The sequence below is a fragment of the Microcebus murinus genome, chromosome 4 (assembly GCF_040939455.1).
Source record: "Microcebus murinus isolate Inina chromosome 4, M.murinus_Inina_mat1.0, whole genome shotgun sequence".
NCBI classification, from domain to species: domain Eukaryota; kingdom Metazoa; phylum Chordata; class Mammalia; order Primates; family Cheirogaleidae; genus Microcebus; species Microcebus murinus.
The window spans coordinates 24274024-24301629 of record NC_134107.1 but is presented as its reverse complement, the minus strand read 5'-3'; the positions used below and the strand labels follow the sequence as shown (position 1 = coordinate 24301629).

Here is a 27606-nt window from a genome sequence, read left to right as displayed (position 1 = left end):
CCATATGTCAAAATTCTAGGGGTAGGGTATATTCTTTTATTAGGGCCTATTTTGGTTCCCAGAGGTTGGTTCCCTTTTCTGTTTCTCATCTCTTGACTTTTCTCTCTGAGCTGTCTCTCCTTTCCCATAAGAAATGTCCTGCTTTTGTAGCTGAATAGCTTTCCCAGCCTACTTTCTGCCTATTTTTGTGCTTTTAATCCAAACTGGCACAACATCTTTAAAAAACTTTGTGGACTTTCAAGTTATAAACTAATCACTGTATCAGACAGAAGCCACACCTGCAAATTCCTTAAAGAATGCCCCTGTCTACTTTGAATATGAGTTAGGGACAATACCCTTAAGATTCTAGATGCCTTTTGTCAAACTGAGTCTGCTAGGCACTGACTGAAATCCTTCTAAGTACAGATGGTCCCGGACTTATGATGGTTTAACTTAAGATTTTTTTGCTTTATGATTGTGCCAAAAGCAATGTACATTTAGTAGAAACCATACTTCAAGTACTCAAACATTCTGTTTTTCACTTTTGATACAGTATTTAATAAATTCCATGAGATATTCAACACTTTATTATAAAATATGTCATGTTAGATGATTTTTGCCCAACCAAAGGCTAATGTAAGTGTTCTGAGCATGTTTAAGGAAGGTTAGGCTAAGCTATGATGTTCAGTAGGTTGGTCATATTGAATACATTTCAAATTAATGTTATTTTAAATTTATACTGGGTTTATAGGGACACAACCCCATCATAAGTAGAGCAGTGTCTATAGTAGTAACCAGGTCTTACTGCCATACTCTTGATTTTATCTTGACCTTGAGGCCATAGTTTTACTGTTAGCACAACATCCTGGTTTAATTTTTTTTTAACTTCAAAATCATTTGCTGACTAGAGAAACTGGTAATGAGAAAGTTTTATTTTCTAACTCTGCAAGTCCCAGGTTGAGAGTATTTTTCCCTAAATTCTGCTTGAAAACTGCAGAGTTCCTTGTTTAGCTCTCCTGTCTCTTTAAATGCTTTATTATAGGTAGTTTAAAAAAAAACAAACAAACATTTCTCACTTTCAGCATTCTTCCTGGAAATCTTCTTAGCCAGATCTATAATTTCAGTAGGTATTTTTTTTATCTTCTAAGCTATAGTTTCACCACATGTTTTGTCCATAGATAGCATGCCTTCTCTCCAGTCTCCAGTAGCAATTTACTTAGTGCTTTTCCAGGTTCTATTAATAGTCTCACTGTAGCCTGGTCCCAAAACCAGTATCACATGCTTTAAGTTTCTATTTTGGCAACATTCCATTCAAATGCCAAATACTATTTCAATTATCTATTTCTGCTTTACAAATCACCACATAATTTACTAGTTTAAAATAAAAATATTCTTTGCTTAAGATTTTACAGTCTAAACTGGAATCAGCTAGGTATTTCCTCCAGTTTCACTTAGTCATCTATGCAACTGTAGACATGTGGAGATACTACTGGAGCTGGCCACCAAACATGGCGTTACTCAAATGCCTGGTGCTTCAGCTGGGGTGGCCGCAATAGCTGGGCCACAGCTGGGAATCCTCTCTGCAGCAGCACAGCTGAACCTTTTTACATGTTGGCTCAGGGCTCCAAGAGGGTGAAAGCAAAAGTATCCGGGCCAGCCCTCCTAGAGCCTGTGCACGGAACTGGAACAGCAGTACTTCCATCTGTCCTGTCTATCAAAGCAAGTCCTGGGGCCTGCCCAAAACTAAGTGCAGAGGAAATATCCTCCACTTTCTATTAGTAACAAAGAATGTGTGGCTAATCTTTAAGTCAACACAGTTACCTTCAGATTGCAACAATGAAACTATTAGCTTCTCCACACAAATGATGGAAACCCAGAGCCAATGTACTATCTTTAAAGTGCTTGAAAAAGAAACTTGCAAGCATAGAATTCTCTACCAGCAAAAGTATTCTTCAAAAATTAAAGTGAGGCCGGGCGCGGTGGTTCACACCTGTAATCCTAGCACTCTGGGAGGCCAAGGCGGGTGGATTGCTCGAGGTCAGGAGTTCGAAACTAGCCTGATCAAGAGTGAGACCCTGTCTCTACTATAAATAGAAAGAAATTAATTGACCAACTAATATATGTACAAAAAATTAGCCGGGCATGGTGGTGCATGCCTGTAGTCCCAGCTACTCGGGAGGCTGAGGCAGAAGGATTGCTTAAGCCCAGGAGTTTGAGGTTGCTGTGAGCTAGGCTGATGCCATGGCACTCTCTCTAGCCTGGGCAACAAAGTGAGACTCTGTCTCAAAAAAAAAAAAATTAAAGTGAAGTAAAGATGTAGTCAAACAAATGAAAATTGAGAAAATTTGGCTCCAGTATGATCCCAGATAGAAATATGGATATGCAAGAGAAAATGAAGAACATTGAAAAAATATATATATAAATGAACAGTAACTATACAAAATAATAATTGTAGCACCCCGAAGAGTTTCAGTTTTATGTATTGTATATCTAAAATTCGTGGTAGCAACATAAATGATGGGAGGGAAGTAATTGGAGTTTAAAAGTCCTAAGGCTTAATTGGTATCAGGCAAGTAGTAAAAGTAATAATTTGCATTGGCTTTAATAAGTAAGAATGCATGTTTTAAGCTTTAGGCTAGCTATTAAAATTATTTTAAAAGGTAACTTAATAGAAGGAAAATACAATAAAGTAGAACATTGGATTAATTCAAAAGAAGACAAGAAAGGTAAAAGGCACATAAAAAATTTAACACAAATAGTAAAATAAGCAAATGTAGACTCAAGCACATCAGTAGTTAAGTACAAAAAGACTATATAATACAAAAATAAATGTGGACTGGAGATTTTTTAAAAACCCAACTACATGCTGCTTTAAAGAGAAACATTTTTAAATTAGAATATAGAAAGATTGGAAGGACAAACATGGAAAATAAAATATCATGCAAACAATAATAAAAGAAATTTGGTATAGTTATACTTTTACCTGAAAAAGTAAACTTTAAGAAGCATTACTGAAGTGGTATATTTCTATAATGAGAAGTGCTTTATCATTATAAAATCTGTGATAGGCTGAATAGTGACCCCCCCCCCCCAAGAATATCTACATTTGAATCCCTGGAACCTGTGAAAACTACCATACATAGTTAAAAAGGATTTTGCAGATAAAATTAACTTGATGATCTAGAGATACAGTGATTATCCTAGATTATCCAGGTGGATCCCAAATCCAATCACATGTATCCTCATAAAGAGAAAGGCAGACAGAGACATGAGATCCAGAAGAGAAGGCAATGTAACAGAGATTGGAGTGATGCAGCCACAAACCAACAAAGGCCAGCAGCCACCAGAAACCAGAAAAGAAAAGAAATGGATCCTCTTCTGTATCTTCTGAAGGGAGCACAGCCCTGCTGACACATTGATTTTTGACCCAATGATACTGATTCGGGACTTCTTGTCCCCACAACTATGAAGGAATAAATTTTTGTTGTTGTAAACCACCAAGTATATGTTAGTTTGTCACAGTAGCCATAGGAAACTAATACAGATTTAATTTACAAGGTAGGTGTGTTCCATAAACTTTATGTACTCAATAGCGTAGCTTACAACATATAATGTAGGCCAGGCACGATGGTTCACGCCTATAATCCTAGCACTCTGAGGGGCTGAGGCGGGTGGACTGCTCGAGGTCAGGAGTTCGAAACCAGCCTGAGCAAGAGCGAGACGCCATCTCTACTATAAATAGAAAGAAATTAATTAGCCAACTAATATATATAGAAAAAAATTAGCTAGGCATGGTGGTGCATGCCTGTAGTCCCAGCTACTCAGGAGGCTGAGGCAGGAGGATCACCTGAGCCCAGGAGTTTGAGGTTGCTGTGAGCTAGGCTGATGCCATGGCACTCACTCTAGCCTGGGCAACAAAGCAACACTATGTCTCAAAAAATATATATATAGATATATATATAATGTAAACATTGACATAGCTAAAAAAAAAAAATAGACGTGTTCCCAATCCAAGTACATTTTAATATACTTCTCATAATAGCTGGTAAAACAAGTAGGACAAAAAACACAATTACAAATGTGACCTAATTGACATATATAAACACTGCATCTGACAGTGACAAAATTCTTTTTAGGTGTATAATGAAGGACTGTTTATCATATGTAAACATTTAACGTATGACTAAGTCATAAAGAAGGCTTCAACTAATTTCCAGAGATTGAAAATATTTAGCACGCATCTCTCACCAAAATCAGTTAAACCAGAAATCAGTAAAATTAACATATAAGTTATGTGTTATATGTTATATTAACATATTTCTTATATGTTATATTAACATATAACATATAAGAAATAGGCTTCATGTACACAGCAACCAAAAAAAAAAAAAAGATGTAAGAGAATTTAAAAAGAAAGTACCTTAGACAAAACTTTTTTTTTTTTTTTTTTTTTTTTGAGACAGAGTCTCGCTTTGTTGCCCAGGCTAGAGTGAGTGCCGTGGCGTCAGCCTAGCTCACAGCAACCTCAAACTCCTGGGCTCCAGTGATCCTTCTGCCTCAGCCTCCCGGGTAGCTGGGACTACAGGCATGCGCCACCATGCCCGGCTAATATTTTCTATATATATTAGTTGGCCAATTAATTTCTTTCTATTTATAGTAGAGACGGGGTCTCGCTCTTGCTCAGGCTGGTTTTGAACTCCTGACCTTGAGCAATCTGCCCGCCTCGGCCTCCCAAGAGCTAGGATTACAGGCGTGAGCCACAGCGCCCGGCCGGAAATGTATGTTTTAATGCTAGGTAGGAGAAATATAAAATTAGACCCATTACTTCCACTATACGTCAAGATGAATTTTAAGTGGATCAGAGATTAAATGTAGAAAATGACCTCATACAAGTATAAGCAGGGTATACAGGAATTTCTCTGTAGCTTGGATGTAGGGAAATTTTCCTAATTGATTCAGAATTCACACACAATAAGGAAAAAGATTGATAGTTTACATAAAAATAAACTTGCATTTCAAACAAACAGTATGAACAAAATGAAAAGCTAGGAACAATATTTTCAAATTCTAGATAAAGGGTTTTTGTTTTGTTTTGTTTTTGTTGTTTTTTTTTTTGAGGCAGAGTCTCACTTTGTTGCCCAGGCTAGAGTGAGTGCCGTGGCGTCAGCCTTGCTCACAGCAACCTCAAACTCCTGGGCTCAGGCGATCCTCCTGCCTCAGCCTCCCGAGTAGCTGGGACTACAGGCATGTGCCACCATGCCCGGCTAATTTTTTCTTTATATATTAGTTGGCCAATTAATTTCTTTCTATTTATAGTAGAGACAGGGTCTCGCTCTTGATCAGGCTGGTTTCGAACTCCTCACCTCGAGCAATCCGCCTACCTCAGCCTCCCAGAATGCTAGGATTACAGGCGTGAGCCACCGCGCCCGGCCTAGATAAAGGGTTTTTAAACCTAATTTCTAAGGAAATTCTAAAAGGAAGAAAAAGATCATCAGTCCTTTAGGAAAATGGGCTAGACATTGCAGAAGAGAAGATTAATGAAAGAGCAGAAAAAGCAATGGAAAATATTCAGACTGAATTATAAAGAACAGAAAATATAAACTTTTTTTTTAAAAGAGAGCATGACCTGCTATAATACAGGAGGGTGATGATCCAGACAGAAATACCAACAGACTTTAGAAATCTTGCAGGGCTAGAGAAATAACTGGACACCAGAAGGGCCAAGATCCTGCCGAGAAGGGAATGACAGAAACTAAGCCTAGTACTCAAAACACAAGAGACCAGAAAGCCAAGTATAAAGCTGTGAAAAACAGTTTTTAGCAGTCCCACAATACTGTGAGTCAAAGATTAGAGTTCAAAATCCATCACTAAGGACAAGAGGCTTCTAGTGAATATCCCAAAATTTCATTTGAAAGGTTGGGAGACTTGTGCCTTAAGAAGGGGCAACACTGAGGGAGAGTGAGCCTTTCCACAGCAGCATACCAGCCCAGATTCGTAGTCAGTGATTGGATTAAGTTGATCAACTGTCCGCTTGCCAAGCTGAAGGAAGGGCGATTGAATGCTCTCTTTAAGAAGAGAGCATCATATGGAGCCTCTACAATTTTTTAGACACAATGTCAAGACTTTAATAAAATTATACTAGACATCCAGGAGTTGGGACTAAAAACTAAAAGAAAGGGAAGACAATAGAAATATACCCACAGATGATACCGACATTGCAGTTATGACAAGACTTTAACAATAATATGTTCAAGAAAAATGGGAAAAAGGGAGAAAAGATGAAAAGGAAATTTTTCCAAACAATTGGAACTTCTGAATAAAATAAATGGGCATTCTAGAGCTGAGAATTATAATAATTGAAATTAGGAACTCAATAAATGGGTTTAAAATCAGATTAGACAGTGGAGATCCCAAAAATAAACCCTCACATATATGGTCAAATGATTTTCAACAAGGGTGCCAAGACCATTCACTGGGGAAAGGGTAGTCTCTGTAACAACTGTTGTCAGGAAAACTGTATATCCATATGCAAAATAATGAAGTTGGATCCTCACCTTATACATACGCAAAAATTAACTCAAAATGGGTCAAAGACCTAATTGTGAGACCTAAAACTATAAAACCCTTGGAAGAAAACATAGTAGAAAAGTGTTGACACATTGTATTTGGCAAAGACTTCTTAGATATAACACCAAAAGCACAGGCAACAATGTAAAAATAGGCAAGTTGGACTACATCAGAATTTAAAACTTCTGCACATCAAAGGCACAATTAAGTGAAAAGGCAGCCTGTTTGGGAAAAAATATTTACAAGTCATTCATCTGATATTGGGTTAATATCCAGAATAAAGAACTTCTACAGCTTAACAACAAAGTAACCCAATTTTAAAATGTATAAAGCATTTGAATAGACATATCTCCAAAGATGATATACAAATGGCCAATAAACATGTAAAAAGATGCTGAACATCACTAATCATTAAAAAAATGCAAATCAAAGCCACAATGAGGATATGGAGAAGTTGGAACCCTCATACACTGTTGGTGGCAATGTAAAATGGCACAGCGACAATGGGAAACAGTATCACAGTTCCTCAAAATATTAAACATAGTATTGCCATATGATCTAGCATTTCCACTTTTGCGTATATATCCAAAAGAATTGAAAGCAGGATCCCAAAGAAATATTTGCACACCTATGTTCATACCAGTACTATTCACAATAGCCAAGAGATGGAATCAGCCCAATGCACATCAACAGATGAATGGATAAACAACATATGGCATACACTACAATGGATTCAGCCTTAAAAAGGAAGGAAATTCTGACACATCTTACAACATGGATGAATCTTAACGAATTATGCTAAGTGAAATAAGCCAGTCACAAAAAGACAAATACTGAATGATTCAACTTATATGAGGTATCTACAGTAGTCATGTTCATAGAGACAAAAGGTAGAATGGTGGTTAACAGTGATTGGGAGCAGTGGGATATGGAAAGTTGGTGTTCAATGGGTGAGTTTCAGTTTTGCCAGATGGAAGGGTTCTAAGCTTGATTGCACAACAATGTGAATATACTAAACACTACTACAGTGTATTCTTAGAAATTGTTAAGATGGTAAATGTTATGTTATGAGTTTTCACTATAATAAAAAGGATCAGATTGGATAGAACAGATGATTAGTCACAGCAAAAAAGATGAAAGGTCAAAACAGGTTATTAGAAAATATCCAAACTGAAGCATGAAAAAGAAAAAAGGTTTTTTTGAGGTTGGTAGAAAATATCAAAGCTGATACATAAAGACGTGAAGGAATTTGCAGGGGGGGGGACAGATAATAACATAAAAGACATGTTGAATACATAAAAAAAAAAAAGTCCAACATGGAATCCCAGGAGAAGAGAGAGAATGAGCAGGAGCATTGTTTGAAGAGGTAATAGCTAAGAATTTTCTAAAAATGATGAAAAACATCATTCCACAGAGCCAATAAAGTCTGTAGTCCACAGTGTATATACAAAGAAGCCCCACTAAAACATTATAGCAAACTGCTGAAAACAAAAGACAATAGGCCGGGCGCGGTGGCTCACGCCTGTAATCCTAGCACTCTGGGAGGCCGAGGCGGGCTGATTGCTCAAGGTCAGGAGTTCAAAACCAGCCTGAGCGAGACCCCGTCTCTACCATAAAAATAGAAAGAAATTAATTGGCCAACTAATATATATAATAAAAAAAAAAAAAATCAGCCAGGCATGGTGGCTCGTGCCTGTAGTCCCAGCTACTCGGGAGGCTGAGGTAGGAGGATCGCTTGAGCCCAGGAGTTTGAGGTTGCTGTGAGCTAGGCTGACGCCATGGCACTCACTCTAGCCTAGGCAAGAAAGCGAGACTCTGTCTCAAAAAAAAAAAAAAAAAAAAAAAACAAAAGACAATAAAATCTTAAAGATAGAGAAAATAAAGTCATTATCAAATGAATAACAAAACCGACAGTCAACTTCTCAACAAGGACAATGGAACCAGAAGACAAAGGAATGACATATCTCAATTAGTGAAAGAAAATACTGCCAACCTAGAACTCTACACCCTGCAAATACCCTTTAAAAATGAAATGAATGAAGTGGTCATTGTATGTGGTATTGGCAACAAGATAGACAAATAGAACAGTGGAACAAAGGAGGAGGCCAGGAATAGAACCATACCTGTGTAGTCAAATGATTTTCTATTAGAGCACCACAGCATTTGAATGGGAAAGTAAAATCTCTTCAACAAATATTTCTGGAACAGGTGGATATTTATATAGAAGGAAGAAAACTCAACCCCTACCTCCCATCATCCACGAAAATCACTTAATATGAATCACAAGTGTACATGTAAAAATAAAGCCAAAACAATAAAGATACCAGAACAAAACATAGGAGAATATCTTCAAATTATTGCTGTAGGCAGACATTTCTTCAAAAGCATGAGCTATACAACAGAAATTGATAAAGTGACTTCATTAAAATTAAAACTTCTGTTCAATGGACACTTAAGAAAAAAGATACAGAATGGGATAAAATATTTACAACACATATATCAGACACAGGATTTGAGTCCAGAATAAAGAACTTCTATGATTTAGTAATTTTAAAAAATGCAGTTTTTAAAAGGTTTGTTTTGTGAACAGACATTTCACAAAACAAAATATACAGATGTCTAGTAAGCATATTTAAAAGTACCCAATATATTAGTCGTCTAGAAATGAAAAAACCTTGATGTACCACTTACCCTCCAGAAGAGCTAAAATGAAAAAGATTGATGTTGGAAAAAATGTGGAGCAACCAGAACCCTCATACATTGCTAGTGGGAGTAGAAAATGGTACAATTGTTTGGGAAAACAGTTTGGCAGTTCATTAAAAAGTTAAGCATATATGACCCAGTAATTTTACTTCTAGGTATTTATCAAAGATACATGAAAACATGTCTACAAAATATGTCTTTAAAAAAGTCACCTTACCCCAGTCAGAATGGCCTTTATTAAAAAGCAAAAACAGTAGATGCTGGTATAGATGCAGAGAGAAAGAAACACTTAGACACTGTTGGTAGGACTGCAAGTTAGTACAGCCTCTGTGGAAAACAGTGTGGAGATTCCTCAAAGAACTAAAATTCAACTTACCATTTGATCCAGCAATCCCACTACTAGGTATTTACCAAAAGGAAAAGAAGTCATTTTATCAAAAAAGACACCTGCACTCAAATGTTTATAGCAGCACAATTCACAATTGCAAAGATGTGTAATCAACCCAAATGCCCGTCAATTCTTGAGTAGATTAACAAAATGTGATATATATATACCGTGGAATACTACTCAGCCATGAAGAATGATGAATTAATTCCTTTTGCAACAATTTGGATGGAACTGGAGACCATTATCCTAAGTGAAGTATCTAAAGAATAGAAAAATGACCACCACACGTACTCACTTTTAAACTGGAACTAACTGATGAGCACACATGTGCAGAGGGAAGTAAAACACAGAAATCAGGGAGGAGGGGAGAGGAGAGGATGGATGAAAACCCACTTAATGAGTACAGTGAACACTATCTGGGCAACAGACACACTTATAACCATGACTCAAGCATTATGAAAGCAACCCATGTAACCAAAAATATCTGTACCCCTGTAATACTTTAAAATTTTTTTAAAAAGCAGAAAAAATGTTCACAGCTTTATTCATAATAGCCAATAAAACTGAAAACAGTGAGATGCCCATCAGTAGAAGAATAGGTAAACAGTGGTATATTCAGACAATGGATGCTGTTCAGCAAGAAAGAACCAACATCCACAGTATCATTGAATTTCAAAAATACGCTAAGGAAAAGTTGGACACAAAATAGTGCATAGTATAAGATTCCAACTATATGAAATTCTAGAATAGGCAAAAATAACCTGTGATGATAGAAATCACATCAGTGGTTGCTTTGTGGGGGGAGGTGTTGACTGGGAAGCAGCATGAAAGAACTTTCTGGAATGTTGGCTATTTCTCTGTCTTTGGCAATTACTTAATTGTCAAAACTGAATGTTACACTTAGGATCTGAGCATTTGTTTCTATATAAATTATACCTCAATTTTTTAAAATGAAAATTAAGTAAAGGTTTTAGGCCACCAAAAACTAAAAGATGTGTATTACCAACAGACTTGCCCTAAGTTCATTAAAGGGGTTTTTTTAGGCAGAAGGAAAATTATCCCAAATGGAAGTTCAGAAATACAGGAAAGAGAAAAGCAACAGGGTAAATATTGGAGTAGACAATATATAAATAAGTATGACAAAATAAAGACAATAATGCCTTCTGAAGTTAAAATTCATGACAACAGTAATACAAGAGGCAGAAGGGAGCTGCATTGACTAGATTAGGTGGTCTTAGGTCCAGGGAGACATTTCACATTCATGCTCAGTAGGCCTAATGTGGCGTGGGCCTCACTCAGAAAGATGCAGGAGTGGAAATGTAGCATGTTGCTGCAGCAGCATCAGGTATGTACTTCCAGAATGAGTCCTCACAGTAGCTCACACCTTAGTCCAGGGGCGATTCTCTGCCCATCCACCTCCCTTGTCTGCCAAGTGACAGTTCAGTTACAGGGGAACAAATCAAATGATTAATTGTGGGAACTACCCTGGCTTAGATACCCCTAGTTCCATGTAAGAATCAGTATGTTTCATAATGGCCCATGGGCATAGAGTCCTGGAAAGGGACGGGACTGGCTACAAGAACCATGGCACCTAGAAACTCAAAGCTGTGGCTTTCCACTGGGTATTATTGTTTATTTACAGTCATGCCAATCCAAATAATTTTACCGACCAGCGTCATTTTTACCATAAGCTATGTTGCCTGATAACAGCTAACATTCCCCCTTTATCAGGTTTTCAGAGAAATAGAGCTAGAATTTAATCCAACATTGGTTTCCATTGCAGGCTCACAGACTGTGACCTTGAGTTAATAACTAGTATAGCACTCACACTTTAGGGTACATAAGAATCACCTGGAAAGTTGTTAAAACATAGATTGTTAGGCCCCTATGACCCAACTTTCTTACTCAGTAGGGCTAGGGTCAGGCTTGAGAGTTTAAGTTCCCAGGTGATATTGCTGGTCTGAGGACCACACTTTGAAGCCAGTGCCCTATTAAACGGTAGTGGTAACAAAGCAAAAGTGCCACTTTCCCATTTACCATTCACAAAAGAACAAGGATCTCCATATTCTTTTGGCTTCAACCTTTAGAATACCCAATTAGGGTATTCTAATAATATCCTTTATTATTTCTTCAAAAGCCCATCTCTAATGGTTTCCTTAGAGGGTTTTTGAATTTGCATTGACATTAATTATCAGCAGATGACATTGATCAGACTCCATTTTAGAGTTAAATTGGTATGCACTAAATCCTCAGGACGCTGGTCATCTTGCAGCTGAGCACAAATGGTGCTCAGAAGCTTATCCAGAGGTCTCTCCCTGTGGCTTCAGATTTACGCCAAGCTGCCACCATTACCACTGCAGCCAGTTTGTACACCAGATTGCCACATGGTCCTATTTGACCTTGTGGGCTGGTACCCAGTAGTTCCGCCACCTATGTCCCCAGCTTCTCCAGTAGGGACTGAAAGACACTGCTCCATGCCAATTGGATGAGCAGTCAACTCAACCTGGCTACACCCAACCCAGCTGCTCCACTCCCTTTGTCCAATCACAGACCCAGTCACAAATATAGACTCTCAAGCTCATGTGCAGTCTCCTCCCTGCCCCCAGCCAGGTTTTAATGTTTAGTTTGGCCCAAATGCATCAGCTGCAGCAAGGCGATATCATTCTTGCCAGCCAGCCCAGCTGTGCAATGCTCACTCCCAGTGGTTTTAGATCTACCTAGGTAGATTATTCATATGTACACAACCCAGTAGGCCACTCATGGTCTTTCACTCAGAAGGATAAAACAGGAAACACAGCAAGCCAGCAATGCAGCTTTTCATGTGTTTCTCCAAGAGTTCCCAGAACTGTTTGGCAGCAATCCCTGGGAGCTGTTCTCTGCCCCTTCTCCCACATGACAACTCAGGGGCAAAGGATCAAGACCATGTAGATGGTGTGGGAACCACCCTGACATGGAAATCTCAAGTTCCATATTGGAAACAATACTTCTTAGAACAGTCCTATGGACCTAGAGTCCAGGGATTCCAGCAAGGGACAAGAAACATCGCACTTGGGAAAGCCTAGAGCTGTGACTTTCTAGTTGGTCATTCACAGTCCTCCCAGTCTACTTGCAGTTTACCGGTCAAGTCATCTTTACCATAAGCCTGGGAACACAGGTGACATTCTACCTTTATTAGGTTTCCAAGAGAACATGTCTAAAAAGTTAACATGATAACGTATATAAATAATATATATTTTTAGTGTATAATAAGTTTCAAGATGCATGTCATAATCTCTCCAGGCTAAGCACTAAAAGAACAGTAAAAGATGTATAACATAATTAAGGGAAAATGAATAATAAACATTATAAAAGACAAAAAAGGAAGAGAAAAAATGTAAACAAGTTGGTAAAATGGAAGGCAAATGGTAAAATTATAGAGATAAACTCAATATATCAGTAATCAGAATAAATATTAAAGGACTTAAGTACTTCACTTAGAGTACAAACATTATCAGACTGGATTAAAAAATTAAACCCAATTATGTTTTTTAAAAGTAACACACCTTACTATAAGATATAAAACAGTTGCAATTAAACAGATGGAAAAAATATATCATGAAAATACTAATCAAAAGAAACCTGATATGGCTATTACTAATAACAGACAATGTGGAATTTAAGACAAGAAGCATTACTGTGGATGAAGACAGACATTTCATAATGATAAAGTGGTCGGTCCACCATCAATACAGAAAATTATAAGTCTATATGTAACTGATAGCATAGTTTTAAATTATATAAAACAAGCATTAAACATTGATAGATCTAAAAAAAGAATCCGCAATCATAATAGACTTCAACATAGCTCTCAATAGGTGATACAATTAAGCAGACACAAAAAAAAACCTCAGTAAAAATGTCTTATTGATAAACAAACTTGACCTGATAGTTATTTATATAACGTTGTGTTCAACTGTGACAGAGTACTTATTTTTAAAAAGGATATTGAACATTTGCTATCTTGATCTTAAGCTGAGTCATAAATTAAGCCTCAGTTAAATTTTAATACATTGAAATCACTTAGAGTATGTTTCTGTTCTTAGTGGTATTAAGCTAGAAAATAGATCAAGGTCTTCAAAAGGATAGATAGAAAATCCCCAACTATTTTAGTAACATTAAGCAGTAACACCTCTAAATAATCCATGGGTCAATGAAAAAAAGCACAAAAGAAATTACAAAGTATTTTTAATTAGATGATACAGTAAGAAAGACATAGCATATCAAAACTTGTGGGATGCAGCTAAAGCAATGCTAGAAGGAAGTGTATAGCCTCTGGATATATTAGTTTAAAAAAGAAAAAGGATGGTAGAGCTAAAGTCAATGATCTAGACTTCTATCTCAAAAAGGTAGAAAAACAACAAACCAAAACTACACCAAGATATTTCTTGCCTATCACATTGGCAAAAGCCAAGAAGATTGGTAAGGCACTCTATCTAGGTGAGGCTGTGGGGGAACTGGCGTCATGCATTGCTGGTAGACATGTAAAATGAAATAATCTCTGTGGGGAGGAAATTGACTCTATCAAGCAAAATTATACATTCATTTACCCTTTTGGCCATCAGTCCTAATTTCAGGAATCTTTTGTAATAATATATTAGGGAAAAAAACTTAAAAATATGTATGAATGAAGCTGTTTATTGTAGCCTGATTTGTAGTAGTATACTGGAAATAACCCAAATGCCCAGCAGTAGGGGACTGATTGAATAAGAGGTTCCCTGTGGATGTACAATATGTGTGAACATCCACACGGTAGAGACTTTTGTAGTTATCAAAAAGAAGGAGGACCATCTCTTGTAAGCTTCAATGGAATAATCTCTAGGACATTAAGTGGGGAAAAAAACACAGTGGAAAAACACAATATCCTAGGTTACTATTTATCTTTTTAAGAAATGGCAAGGGGAGAGCGAATATATATGGAAAGAAATAGAAAGGTTTTTAAAAATATTCCCATAGAGGAAGAAGAAAATAAGATGATGAGGATGGGAATAAAACTAGATTTCCTTAAACCTATGTTATTTTTTCAGTTTGACTTTAGAACCAAATATTTTGCATAATTACACAAAATAATTTTTAATAAAGCAATTCCGAATTTAAAATGAGCCTAACTGTATATTCAGTTGGTGGTATAACCACATCAAGAGAAATTATTCCAAGTGACTTTAAAACACAGTTATAGTTGACCCTTGAACAACATGGGGGTTAGGGACGCCAACCCCCCATGCAGTCAGAAATCCACTTTTGACTCTTAACTACTAATAACCTACTGTTGACCAGAGCCTTACAGATAACATAAACCATCAATGAAAACATATTTTGTATGTTATGTGTATTATATACTGCATTCTTACAATAAAGTAAGCTAGAGAAAATATTATTAAGAAAATCATAAGGAAGAGAAAATACATTTATTATTCATCAATTGGAAGTAAATCATCATAAAGGTCTTCATCCTTATCATCTTCATATTGAATAGGCTGAAGAGGAAGAGGAGGAGTTGGTTTTGCTGTCTTGGGTGGAGGAGGTGGAAGGGGAGGCAGCAGCAGCAGTCATACTCGATGTAACTTTTATTGAAAAAAAATCTATGTGTAAGAGGACCTGCACAGTTGAAGCCCATGTTCAAGGGTCAACTGTGTTTGACTGTACATCCCCAATGGGATTTGTTCTCAGAACAAAAGAAAATCTTATATGGATTTAATATCCTTTATCTGAAATGGTTGGGAGCAGATATATTTTGAATTTGGGATTTTTTTGGATTTTGGGATATTCACATTATACTGATTGAGCATCCCAAATCTGAAAATCCAAAATCCAAACAGCTCCAATGAGCATTTCCTTTGAGCATCATGTCAGCATTCAAAAAGTTTTGGATTTTGCAAGCATTTTGAATTTCAGATTTTCAGACTAGAGATACCCTCTACTCTTTTCAATTATACTATTTATGTTGATGTTGATAGTATTCTTCTGAGATTGTAGGTATATGTATTGTGAAATAAGTGAGTAAGTAATTTTGTTGGTGTTTTTGAGAACTGGAATTTTGTATACAGATGTGAGAATGGATAAGTTAACATCTGTGGTCCTGAATTGGGAATATTAGTAAAAATTCTGATGTGCTTTGTCGTTTTTGAAGTACACATTTCCTGACTTTATTTGCTGAAAAGACTAGAGACAAGGCTGTCCCAGTACTAGTAAGCATCCTAAATGTCCAGATTGTGATCTTTGGGTATCATCTTCCACTAAAAGAAACCAGGATTCCTTGGAGAAATAGCTTCCACCAAGTCTGGGGAGGCAGGGAAGGTTCCAGTGACAACAAAGGTTGTGTCAAAAGAACTTGGAACCAACTTGAATAAGCTCCCATTCAAAAGTGGGACAGTTGGAGCAACAGGAGGATAATAACTGCAATGAATGAAACACATCACATATTTTAACTACTAAATTTGTGATGATAATTTTATCTTGGAGAATGCATGGGAACAGCTTGTTTTTAAAAATGTAAATATAAAGTAACAAGCATGTGTCCTTCATGCTAAAGTAACTGTTCTTTGAGGTAAACAAATAATTGATAAGGGAAATCTCTTTAGGAATATTCCAAGTAATAAACCAGGAGCGCTAACATTGGAATATTGCAGCCCCTAATGAATTTATGGCGGTGATCATCACTGGCTGCTAACATCACAAATAGAAGACATCCAGACAGTGTGTCTGTACCATTGGAAGTTCACATCACCACCTGTGAAACCATTTTGTCCCAATTCTTCCCCCAGAAGTCAAATCTGAATCAGTCAAGTCTCTAACTACCAATTTACAGGAAATAACAGAGAACAAAGGAACATGTTAAATAGTACCATGAGGATGCAGTTGGCAGAGTTCAGTACTGAAAAACTATAGGATAAATAATCCTATTTATTCTACAAAAATAAATTTGTAAAGAAAAAATTAGATGAAGATGACTCAAGAGATGAAAAGAGACTTAATGAACACATAAGCCAATTTCAATGTAGGGACCTTATTTAGATTACGATTCAGACTATAAAAGCAAAGCAAAACTTTCATAAGACAATAGGGGACGTAGGACTGAATGTTCAACTGAACATTTGACAATACTAAAGAATCATTTTCAGCATTTTAGGCATAATGTGTTAAGCTTATGTTTCAAACATAAGTTTTTATCTTTTAGAGGTACACTGAAAAATTTACTGGTAAATTTATATGAAGTATGGAATTTGCTTCACATTAACACGTATGCGGGTGTAGATTAAACAGAATTGGTGTGAGTTGATAATTGTTGAAGCACATAGGGGTTCATTATACTATTCTCTTTATTTTTATGTATACTTGAAATTTTTCATTATAAAATGTTTAAATGATACGATCATAAGGATAAAAAACAAATTATATCAGAAATGAGTAGGTAAATAAAAAAGACAAAGTGGCACATCTTAAACTAAAAAATATGTAATTGTTTAAGGTGTTTAAGTCAAATACACAGTGGATGGATTACAAGCATTAGATATAATGAAATAATTAGTGAAGTGCAACTTTTGTAATAAAAATCCCTGGAATATTATAGAGACAAGGAGATAAGTGAATCAAGACTCAGAAAGCACCATGTAGTCCAACCTGGATAAATAAAATAAAATACATTGTAGTACAACTTCAAAACAGCAAAGACAAAGGTATCTTAAAAGCATCTGTTTCAGTCAGGAAAATAGAAATAACACCAGGTATTTCAGAAGAAAAAATTAAATTTAGAGAATTGATTCTATTCTTGTGGAGGGCCGAAAGAGAAAAAGGAAACACTAAGGTTTAAACCATATGTCACAACTGTAGGGAAAGGCTCCCACCCTAGGAATGGGAGAAGGCAGCAAGCAATTGGGGTTTTCAGAATTTAGAATTTCCCAGGAAGAACTCTGGGGAGCTGGAACTCCTACTTCTGAAGAGGGGACACAGCCTGGCTGCGGAGGGGTGCACTGAGGCTAGGTCTGGGGGTGCTAAAAGAAGCTGGAGACCGGAGGGCTGTTGCCGGATCGCTGACAGGTGCAACATGCAAACAAGAAGAAGTCCCTTCTCCTTCTTGCCTTCCAGTGTCCTAGTGCACACAGTTGTAGGGCCTACCGAGAAACCTGCTAGCAGAGGACAAGTGTGGTTTGCGGAGCCCATCCATAGATAATAGAATTTTGGGTTTGGACTTGAAAGACGATGGCTTAATAAGCATCACAGCAAGCATTCATTCAACAGATACCTAAGAGAGGCTTACTATGTGCCATTTACTTTTTAAGTGCTTGGGTAAATCAGTGAAGAAAAACTTAAAGATCTGTGTTTGTGGAGACAGAAAAAAAACACAGATCACCTACAGAGAAATGATGGCTAAGATGACAGCCTGTTTATTAGCCACTGTCAAAGCCAGATGACAATTTTGAAAGGATACAAGACCCCCTAGAATTGTGTAACTTACAGTGAGGTAAGAATAATGATATTTAAAGATAAACAAAGAACTGGAAAAAGTTTACCACTCATACCACCGTAAAGGAACTTTTCTATGTGATGGCCACAGAAGGATTATCCAAGACACAAGAAGTTTTGCTAAGCAAATGAAATAATAAACAGATACACAAAGCCAAACAAACATTGTGGAAAATAATAATTTGTGGGATTTTAAAAGAAGGCCCAGAAACACTAATATAAAAGAAAATATTAATAAGTTCATTTTACATTAAAGTTTGAACATTTCTAAATTAAAAAGAGGTAAGCCAGAGAGAGAAGACATGTAACACATTTCACCTACAAAAAATTAACATACAGGACATACAAACTGATGAGCAAGATAAGAAATAAAAATGGAAAAATACATAAAAGATATTAATAGGCATTTCACAGAAAGAAGGGATGTATGTAATAAACACAAGAAACAATTCTTCAATCTCACTAATAATCAGGAAATGCAAAATAAGACCACAGTAAGATGCCATTTTACCCCCACTGGATGTAGATGAAGAAGCCCTTTTAAACAGTGTTGATGGGATTGTAAATTGGCATAACACCTTTGGGAAACAATTAGGCATTCTCTTGTTTTTTTGAACATTTGCATATCCTATAACCCAACAATTCTACTCCTGGGTAACTCCAGAGAAACTCTGCACATTTATTTTCACCAAGAGACATAAAAACAGGAAACAATCCAAATGCCCATCTATAGGAAAAGGATAAGTAGACTATAGTACATTCACTTAATGGGCAAGGAAATTGTGCTACACACCACAGCATAGATGAATCTTAGAAATACTGTGTTGAGTAAAAACCCCAAATCCCAGAAGAGTGCATACAATATGCCATAGTTCCCCCTTATCTGTAGTTTCACTTTCCATGGTTTCAGTTACTGTCGGTCAGCCACAGTCCAAAAATATCAAATGGAAAATTTCAGAAATAATTCGTAAGTTGTAAGTTGCATACCATTCTGAGTAGCATGATGAAATCTCACACTGTCCTGCTTTGTGACTTCATGGACATGAATCATCCCTTTGTCCAGCATATCCACACTGTACACACTACCTACCTGTTAGTCACTTAGTAGCCCTGTCCGTTATCAGATTGAAGAAGCAGTATATATGTATGCACAGTTCAGTACCATCCATGCTTTCCGGCATCCTCTGGCAGTCTTGGAATGTATCCCCCTCAGATAGAAAGGACTATTGTACCATCTTTAAAAATAAACACAGGAAGAAGTAAACTAATATTTTTGAAGTAAATATATGTGTACGTGAGTGATAGAACAATGTTTCAAAGGAGCAGTGGAATAACAAAAACAACTTGTAAAATAGTGTGTGCCTCTGGAATGAAAGACGAGGAGAGGATGGTGTAAGGACACATAGGTAGATGCAAGTCAGTTCTTCAGTATAGTGGTATATTCTGGGATATTTATTATCTTATGCTTTGCAACATCAATACATTTTTTATATAATATATCCTATGTAATTGTATGCTTACTATATAACTATGTTATATATTATATAATTACATAAATATGTTCTTTTGTATATCAAATACTGGCTGGCATTAAAGAAAGATTTTTTTTAATCCTTTTGGGATGCCAGTCAAAAGGATCAAGTAACTAAGAAGGAGGAACAAATCAGGCTAGCTTCAGATTTCTCTACAGCAGAATTGCATGCCAAGAGGCAGCAGAGAAACCCTGACAGATTATTTAAGGAAAGAATAAGCCGTAGTTTTATATCCAACCAAGCTGTCTTTTGGGTATGAAGGCCGCAGACAGAAAGTTTTGAATATAAATGAGTGTATAGAGCCACTGTAACACAGTACTACAGCTTAAACTACAGAAGTTAATATTTTCACAGTTTTAAGGTTGGAAGTTCAGTATCAATGGGCTGGCTGGGTTGGCTTGCAGACAGCCACCCTCTTGCTGCCTCTTCGCATGGTTTCCCTTTGTACACACAAGACATTGGTGTGTCTTTTCCTGTAAATCCTTCATGTAAATCCAGTCATTTCAGATTAAGGCCCCACCCTAATGGCCTCATTTTAACTTACTCACTTCTGAAAGACCTCCAAAAACAGTTATTTTTCTGAAGTGCTGGGAGTTTGGACTTAAAAATATGAATTTCAGGGGAACTCCGTTCAGCCCATAGCAGTGATCTCAAAGAATATTGTTCCCATGAACACTTCTTGAGGAAACTATTAGAAGATAAACTTTGAGCCAACCAGGTGGTGCCCAGGGCAACAGATCAGAATATAAATACTCTATGCCCTGACAATGTAGAATTTTAAAATTATCAAAAATTAGGTTGGAAGAAAAATATTAATAAGATAGGAAGCAGTTAAGTTTTCTGATTGCCTCTTCTGTAATGGCTGGAGTCAGAGACTATCAATCAAAAGTGGCAAGTGAAATGGATAGAAAAATCCAAAATTAGTCCTAAATCCAAAATTTGATCTAAATTAAGTACTGAAATTTTGTGTATGGTAAAAGTAGCATTTCACTGGGGGGAGAGATGAATTATTCATTAAATATTGGGATAACTTAGTAGCCATCTAGAAAAAAATTAAGTTGGAGCCATGTCTTTTACTTCACACCAGGTTAGGTTTCAAATGGATCAAACAGTTAAATGTGAAAAATGAAATTTAAAAAGTTTAGGTTGGGGGAGGAGGGGAGGAAATGGCGCAATTTCTTGATACCCTTGAAGTAAGGAAGACCTATTCCTAACTACAACTGAAAATCCAGAAGTCATCGGAGATAAATTAATAAACTGAACTATGCAGCAATCAAAACCAGCATTGCACAAAATACCGGAAGTCCAAAGGCAGACTTCAGGGTAATATATCTGTAAATCACATACCAGACAAGGAGTGATCTCCCTAAAATATAAAGAGTTTTTTCCAGTAGATGAAAAAAGACCTCATAGAAAAATTAGCAAAATATAAGAACTGATAAATCACAGAAAAAAAATAGAAAAGGCTGTCAAATATGAAAGGATAGTCAGCTCCACCCAAAAGAAGGCAAAGGCAGATTAATACCACATTTTTCACCTATCAGGCTGATAAAGTCCTAAGAGTTTAATAATAAGAGACTCTGTGATTAGGTGTAAGGAAATGGAGACACTTGTATATTTCTGGCAGGAGATAAAATTGTTACAATCCTATGGAGGGCAGTGTGGCAGGATCTATCAAAATGACAAGTGTGTATCCCCTTGACATAGTGTGTCCACATCTGGAAATGTATCCTACAAGTGTACTTGCACAAATGCAAAATTACTTCTTTTTTTTTTTTTTTTTTTTTTGCAGCATTATCTGTAGTTGTGAAAAATTGGGGGGAAGGGAATATTCATTAATAAAGATGTAGTTAAATAAATAATGATACTTTCATACAAGGAAATACTATGCAGTTAACAAAAATGAGGAAGCTTTCCATATACTGATATAGAAGATCTTCAGGGTATATGATGTGGTGAAAAAAGCAAAGTATAGTTGAGTATCACCTCTTATATAAATAATAGCTTACTTCACATTAAAAAAGAGTGGGAATATAATTCTATATTTAAATTTGGTTATATAAAGCATAAAGAAATTCTAGAAGGACAAATAAGAAACTGAAAATAGTGCTTACTTATATACAGTAAAGACAAGGATGGGAGAGACACTTCTCACTGTATAACTTTGTATACTTCCTGGTTTTTGAAACATGTGACTGAGTTACCTATTCAAAAAGTTAAATAAATTTAAATAAAAGAAAACATGAACATGAGATATAGTTCTGCTATCCAGTAGTTGAGTGGACTCGGGCAAGGTACTTACCCTCTCTGAGTCCCAGTTCTCTCATTTATAAAAAGGCTGCAGTAGTATCAAGCCTATAGGATTGTTCTAAGGATTAACGAACGAGAAGATGAACGTAAAGTGCTTAGCAGAGTGCTGCCACCTAGTAAATAGTTAAATAGTAATCACTCACGTTATTGATTGTAATCTTGGTAATAAATTAGTATGTTATTGAAGAAACACCAGCCTTAACTGACCATTCCTTTGTAGAACCAGACATCCTGGGTCCTTTCCAGCATGGCAGCCCTCTACTGGAGAGTGAAAGGCCAAGGAAAGAAGGCAATTGACTGCCTACGCCAAGCTCTGCACTATGCTCCACACCAGATGAAGGTGAGTGGGACTCAGAAGGTGTGAACTACTATCCACTGGCTGTTTCCATTCCCCATGGTTTATTCTGACCTTTTGACTAGCCTTCTTTTCGCTTCGCCAGTAAGGACACTGGGCGAGGGTAGGATGGGGCAGAGAACCTCTGACCCAGCTTGTGCGACAGCAAACCTGTGCCTCCTCCCCTGCCACAGCAATTAGAACATGGGGAAAGTCTTCAGGTCACTGTAAGAAATTACATTGTTTAATACTCTCCTCCTGTATTCAGGGCCACCCAACACACAGCAAATACATTGGCCTAAGTGGACCACCACCCTGGAAGTCATTCTAGAAACCTGATCTGACTTATCCCTGGGGGCCTGGAGGCCTGATAGACCTGTTTTGCTTGTGCTCTTGACTTGAGCTTGTTTCTAGGCACAGAGATAGAAGCAAATTTCCATTCCATCGTATGCATTAACCAACTCCTGGTCCTTGTCTGACTTCTCCTTTTCCACAAAAAGAAAAAATAATACCCAGTTAAGCCTGTGTAACATCACTCTTTTCCAGAAGGCCAGTTTTTGTTATGATGGCTGAGAATGTACAATGTGTTTACAGCACATTTGTGTCCACGTGTGCAGAGTTCTGTGTTAATCCAGATCTCATACTTCCTAAAGATGCGGCTTATGGCTTCTTTGCTCATCCAGGCAGTATGTGAAGTGGTGGAAGGAACACAAGCTTTACTGTGAGGCATTGCTGAGTTCTGAACACAGCTCTGCCTCTTACTAGCTTTGTGAACTTAGGCACGTAATTGAACTTCAGTGAGTTCATCTAAGGGCATGCACTCTATGGATGTTTAGTAAAGGCAAAGATGGGTTCTTTTTTTCTGTTTCTTTGTCTCCTACAGAACCCAGTACAGTGTGATATAGGCAGCAGTTGCTTAGGTAACATAATTAAAGGGAATAAATATTTGTGATGATGATAATATTGCTACTTGTTCAATCCATCATTCTGTACTCTTCCTGTTAGGCAATAGGAAAGGGCCAAGACTACCTCTGGGGCCAGCAGATGTTCTGTAAAGGGCAAGATAGTAAAACATTTTGGTTCTGCAGGCCAGATAGCCGCTATTGCAACTACATGATTCAACCATTGCCTTATGAAAACAGCCACAGAAATATATAAAAGAATGGGAATGGTTATGTTCTAATAAAACTATAGGAACAGGCACCAGGCTGGATTTGGCCAGTAGGCCGGTTTGCCAGCCCCTGCTCTAGACAGACGATACAGTGGTCTTGCAGATATTAATAATACTTTGGCTTTATGACAGCATGACTCAAAGTGTGGTCTGTGGACAGCACCCAGACTTTTTACTACCACTGTGCAATGAGACAAGGAGCTTACACCAGAATAAACCAACTACATTACTCAGCAGATTGTTTTACTTCAGCTGACATTTTTGTTTTGTTTTTTGAGGCAAGACTTTGTCAATGAAAGAAGTAATTGATTTATATTCTGGTACAAGCTCCTTATCCATCACAGACCACTAGCAACAGCCGACAAGCACTCTGAGTTGCAGTACTCTATTATTTCCCAGGAAACTCTGGCTGCATTCTTTATGATCACAAAAACCAGAATGAAAGCTCAAAACCTGATATTCCCTACTTGCCATTTTCCTTCCTTCTCCCAGGATGTGCCCCTGATTAGCCTGGCCAACATCTTGCACAACGCCAAGCTCTGGAACGACGCCGTCATAGTAGCCACCATGGCAGTAGAGATTGCGCCACACTTTGCTGTGAACCACTTCACGCTGGGCAACGTCTACGTGGCGATGGTGAGATGGGGGTGTGAGCAGAACATACTGATTCTGATGTGGCACATCTTTGATTTCAAAATTTCTTTGAATATGCCATTGTCCTCCAATGTTATGTCTAAATTTGCTAACTCCACCAAGCGGTGTATTTTATGGATAAGGGGCTTGGGAGGGTTTTGTTTTTTTTTTAAATAATACATGAAATTCATCTAAGTATTTGCAGCTCTAGAGTTCCTCACCTTGAGTTTAACACTAATAGTAAAATCAAATTTACCTACAATTTCCTGGAGACACACCTGCTCCAAAAAAACCTCTCTTAACACTCCATGTAGACACTGTTGAATGTCCAGGTTGGATTAGGTACCTGTCACTGCACTCATGACACCCTGTGCATATTTCTCTTGCTGTATTTTCACCTTGATTTATAATTTTTTGTTGAAGTGTTTGTCTCTCCCTCTAGACTACAAGCCCCTCAGCAATAAGACTCCTCTTTATCTTCCTATTCCCAGCACATCTCAGTGTTTGGCACGCAGTAGGTGCTCACCAAGTCGTTAACAAATGATGAAATTCTGCTAGTTTCATGGAATACCATTTACAGAGAAAATGGCAAAGTCATCATCCATGTCCCATTATCATCCATATCTCTTATTCTGGTCTGAAACAAAGACCAGTTTCAGAACTGAAAATCCCAGGGATACCCTCAAAAAGCTGTCATCATCGATTTTAACATGAGCATCATGCCTTTCGCTTTCATCTAAAGCATGGTGTCACACATGGGGCTAGTCCCAGGATGCTCTCAATAACAGTTAATAGAGTGAGCAGCCCTGGGCTGCAAGCTTTATGTATCATCCTTGACTTCAGAGGCAGGAAGTATAATTTTGCCAGGTAGATACTGCTGAATGTGCAGATTTCCCTCTCTGCTTCTTAAAATTGAAGAATCTGTTTTTGCCCTCAATAAATGTGAAATTTGCTACTGTGAATGAGGAGTTGTGTGTTTGGGCTCTTCTTTGAGAGTGTTAGTCCAAAAAAAGGATTAGCATCTTCAATATGGCAGCGATCATTTCCAAAGCCCTGTTAGTATTTTTAAATGTTAGGGAGAATAAAATCTATTCAGAATTTATAAGTCACATAAATACCTGACTGTGCTTCCATCTTTCCAGCTACAGTAGAAAACTTAGACAGATGCATAATGATCATTTGCCAGGCATGGTTCTAGAAGTTTCTGTGAGGATTAAATGGAAGGATTTCATAAAGCACCTAGCACAGTGCCTGGCACATTTCAGGTACTCAGTAATGTTAGCTCTTATTACTACCACGACCATTCCTGCCACTAGGTTTGTAAAAGCTGATTTATGTCTTTTTGGATGTTGGGCTCTGCTATAGTTTTCTTTGTGATGTTGTACCTTGGGTATGGAAGCAGCTGTTTTCCCCCGGCGGAGCCTCAGAGTTTTCCAAAGAGACTTAGATCCATTGAGAAAATGCTGCAGGATTGTCACTAGCACAGAGGTGCTTTTCAAGAAAAAAGAGGTCACAGTATATACATAGTCTGGTGTCACGTTTGTCTCTGCCCCTCACAGGAGGAATTTGAAAAAGCGCTGGTGTGGTATGAGTCAACACTGAAGCTGCAGCCGGAGTTTGTCCCAGCCAAAAACCGAATCCAGACCATCCAGTGTCACTTAATGCTGAAGAAGGGGCGGCGTTCTCCTTAATGTACTTCTTTCTTTCTTTCTCTTTACTCATGCTCTTAAAAAAAGAATAAGAAAAGAAACCAATCATTGTCAGTATCTACTTTTAATGATGTGTTTGAAAATAACTGAGTAAGACTTATAACAGGACTTTTACATATGTGGGAATTGGTTTGTTTATGTTTTTTAAGTTCCTTCTTCCCCCCAACCAACCTCAAAAGAGGCATCTTCAGAAACAAATTTCTTAAAAGGAAAATGCAGCTTAAAGATACTATGTAAATACTGAGCCAAGACATTTCTGGAGCTGTGCTCTGTTTCCAAAACCTCGATGCCTTTAGGGCTTTTCTCAGTGGTCCAGCCGGCCTCCTCTTTGAAGGAGAACGAAACCACATTGCACATTCTCAGCTTCCTGTGTAGCCTCTGTTGTCAATGGAAATGCAAAAGCCCATTTGGTGCCAGTCAGTGAGAAGCAATGTCCTGCACTCTCGCCGTTAGATCTCCATGCTGTCCCCAGTCTTGTCCGTCCATGCTGCTATGTTACAAACTCTCAGAGGTAGTTTGCAGGGGAAAAAGGGGAAAATGATTTTACAAACAAAATATTTACAACAACAAAAACTCTTAGGATCACCTGACCTTTGTAATGTTATTTATGTTGGGGAGGGAGGGGGGCTGAGAAGGGGAAATCAGCAGTGTGCAACATCTTTATCATTTGTACTTTAATTACAAATCACAAGGAAACCAATAAGTTGAAATCTTATATAACAGGTTTATATATATAGAATATGTATATTTGAAGCCCTCTACAGACTGAGTCTATGTTTTACTAATTCTTTGTTCACTGTGTTACCCATCTCAGAATAAGGTGTGAGTGTCAGCTCCCTCTCTCTGAGGCCTTCAGACTTAGCTCCTCAGGGAGAGAAATGAGCCAGGGTTGAATGTTTCCATACAATGGTTTTTACCTTTGGTCCCAGGAGAATCAGAAACTCCAACATTTGGGAATCTTCAAGGGCACATACTGAGAACAAAAATAAAAGTTGTTTATGAGCAAATAGGTTTATAGTGTGATTTTTCTTTAGAACTTGGCAAATGTGGACAGCTCTAAAACCCAGCTGTAACTCTGGATCTGATCTGCCCAAGTCCTAGGCTATCTCTACCTTCCTTTCCACAACACCAGGGCAGGAGAAACAATCCATCACTAGGTTTTATGTTGGTGAACTTATTAGCTTGATCCATTTAACCAGGAAAGATTCACAGTCAGCACGTGTTGACCTTCCTGGAAAAGGAAGAATAACCTAAGCCACAAAGTGGCATCCCCTTGGATAAGTCCCAATCCTAAAATTCATCCAAACAAGCTTCATGGAGAGCCTGGGGCAGAGTCAAACCAATACTAAGTTGAGCGTTTCCTTTGGGACAGATGCCACTGAAGACAGCATTTGTGTGGGCTTTCCTAGAACATTATCAGAAGCTGATCATCTCAAATCTTGGCTCGCTGAACTTGGAGAGTTTGGTTCTAGCACAGACTGTGTAATTTCTTAGAAGCAGCTGAGTGATCAGACAACCTGTGAACTCTCTGCCCTTTATGCACCTCAAGTTCAAGTAATTACGGTTATCAGAGGTATTTTTAGAGCACCAAGCTCATTTGTTAATAAAGTGAGCCTTATTCACTAAGGGGATCCTTATAAATTGGTGTAGGTACAATTTCCTGCTTCCCCATCTTGCCACAATTTGTTTTCCTAAAACCCTCATCAGTTGCTTATGGGTTTTTTTTATTTAGATAAAATGAAAATCACCCTTTAGTGTGCAGTTCTTTGGGTTTTGACAGA

At 37.5% G+C, this 27606-nt stretch overlaps 1 protein-coding gene across 4 annotated transcripts in view; it reads left to right on the top strand.

Annotated features, from left to right (window-relative positions):
- Positions 1-26832, top strand: part of TTC17 (tetratricopeptide repeat domain 17) — a 125899-nt gene extending 99067 nt beyond the window's left edge. For all 4 annotated transcript variants that reach the window (XM_012790672.3, XM_076002019.1, XM_012790645.3 and 1 more), the window contains 3 exons: positions 22199-22318; positions 23976-24119; positions 25676-26832. In XM_012790672.3, coding sequence (XP_012646126.1) covers positions 22199-22318; positions 23976-24119; positions 25676-25807 — 396 coding nt within the window. In that variant the 3' untranslated portion in view covers positions 25808-26832. The remainder of the gene's footprint in view (positions 1-22198; positions 22319-23975; positions 24120-25675) is intronic.
- Positions 26833-27606: the final 774 nt, after the last annotated feature.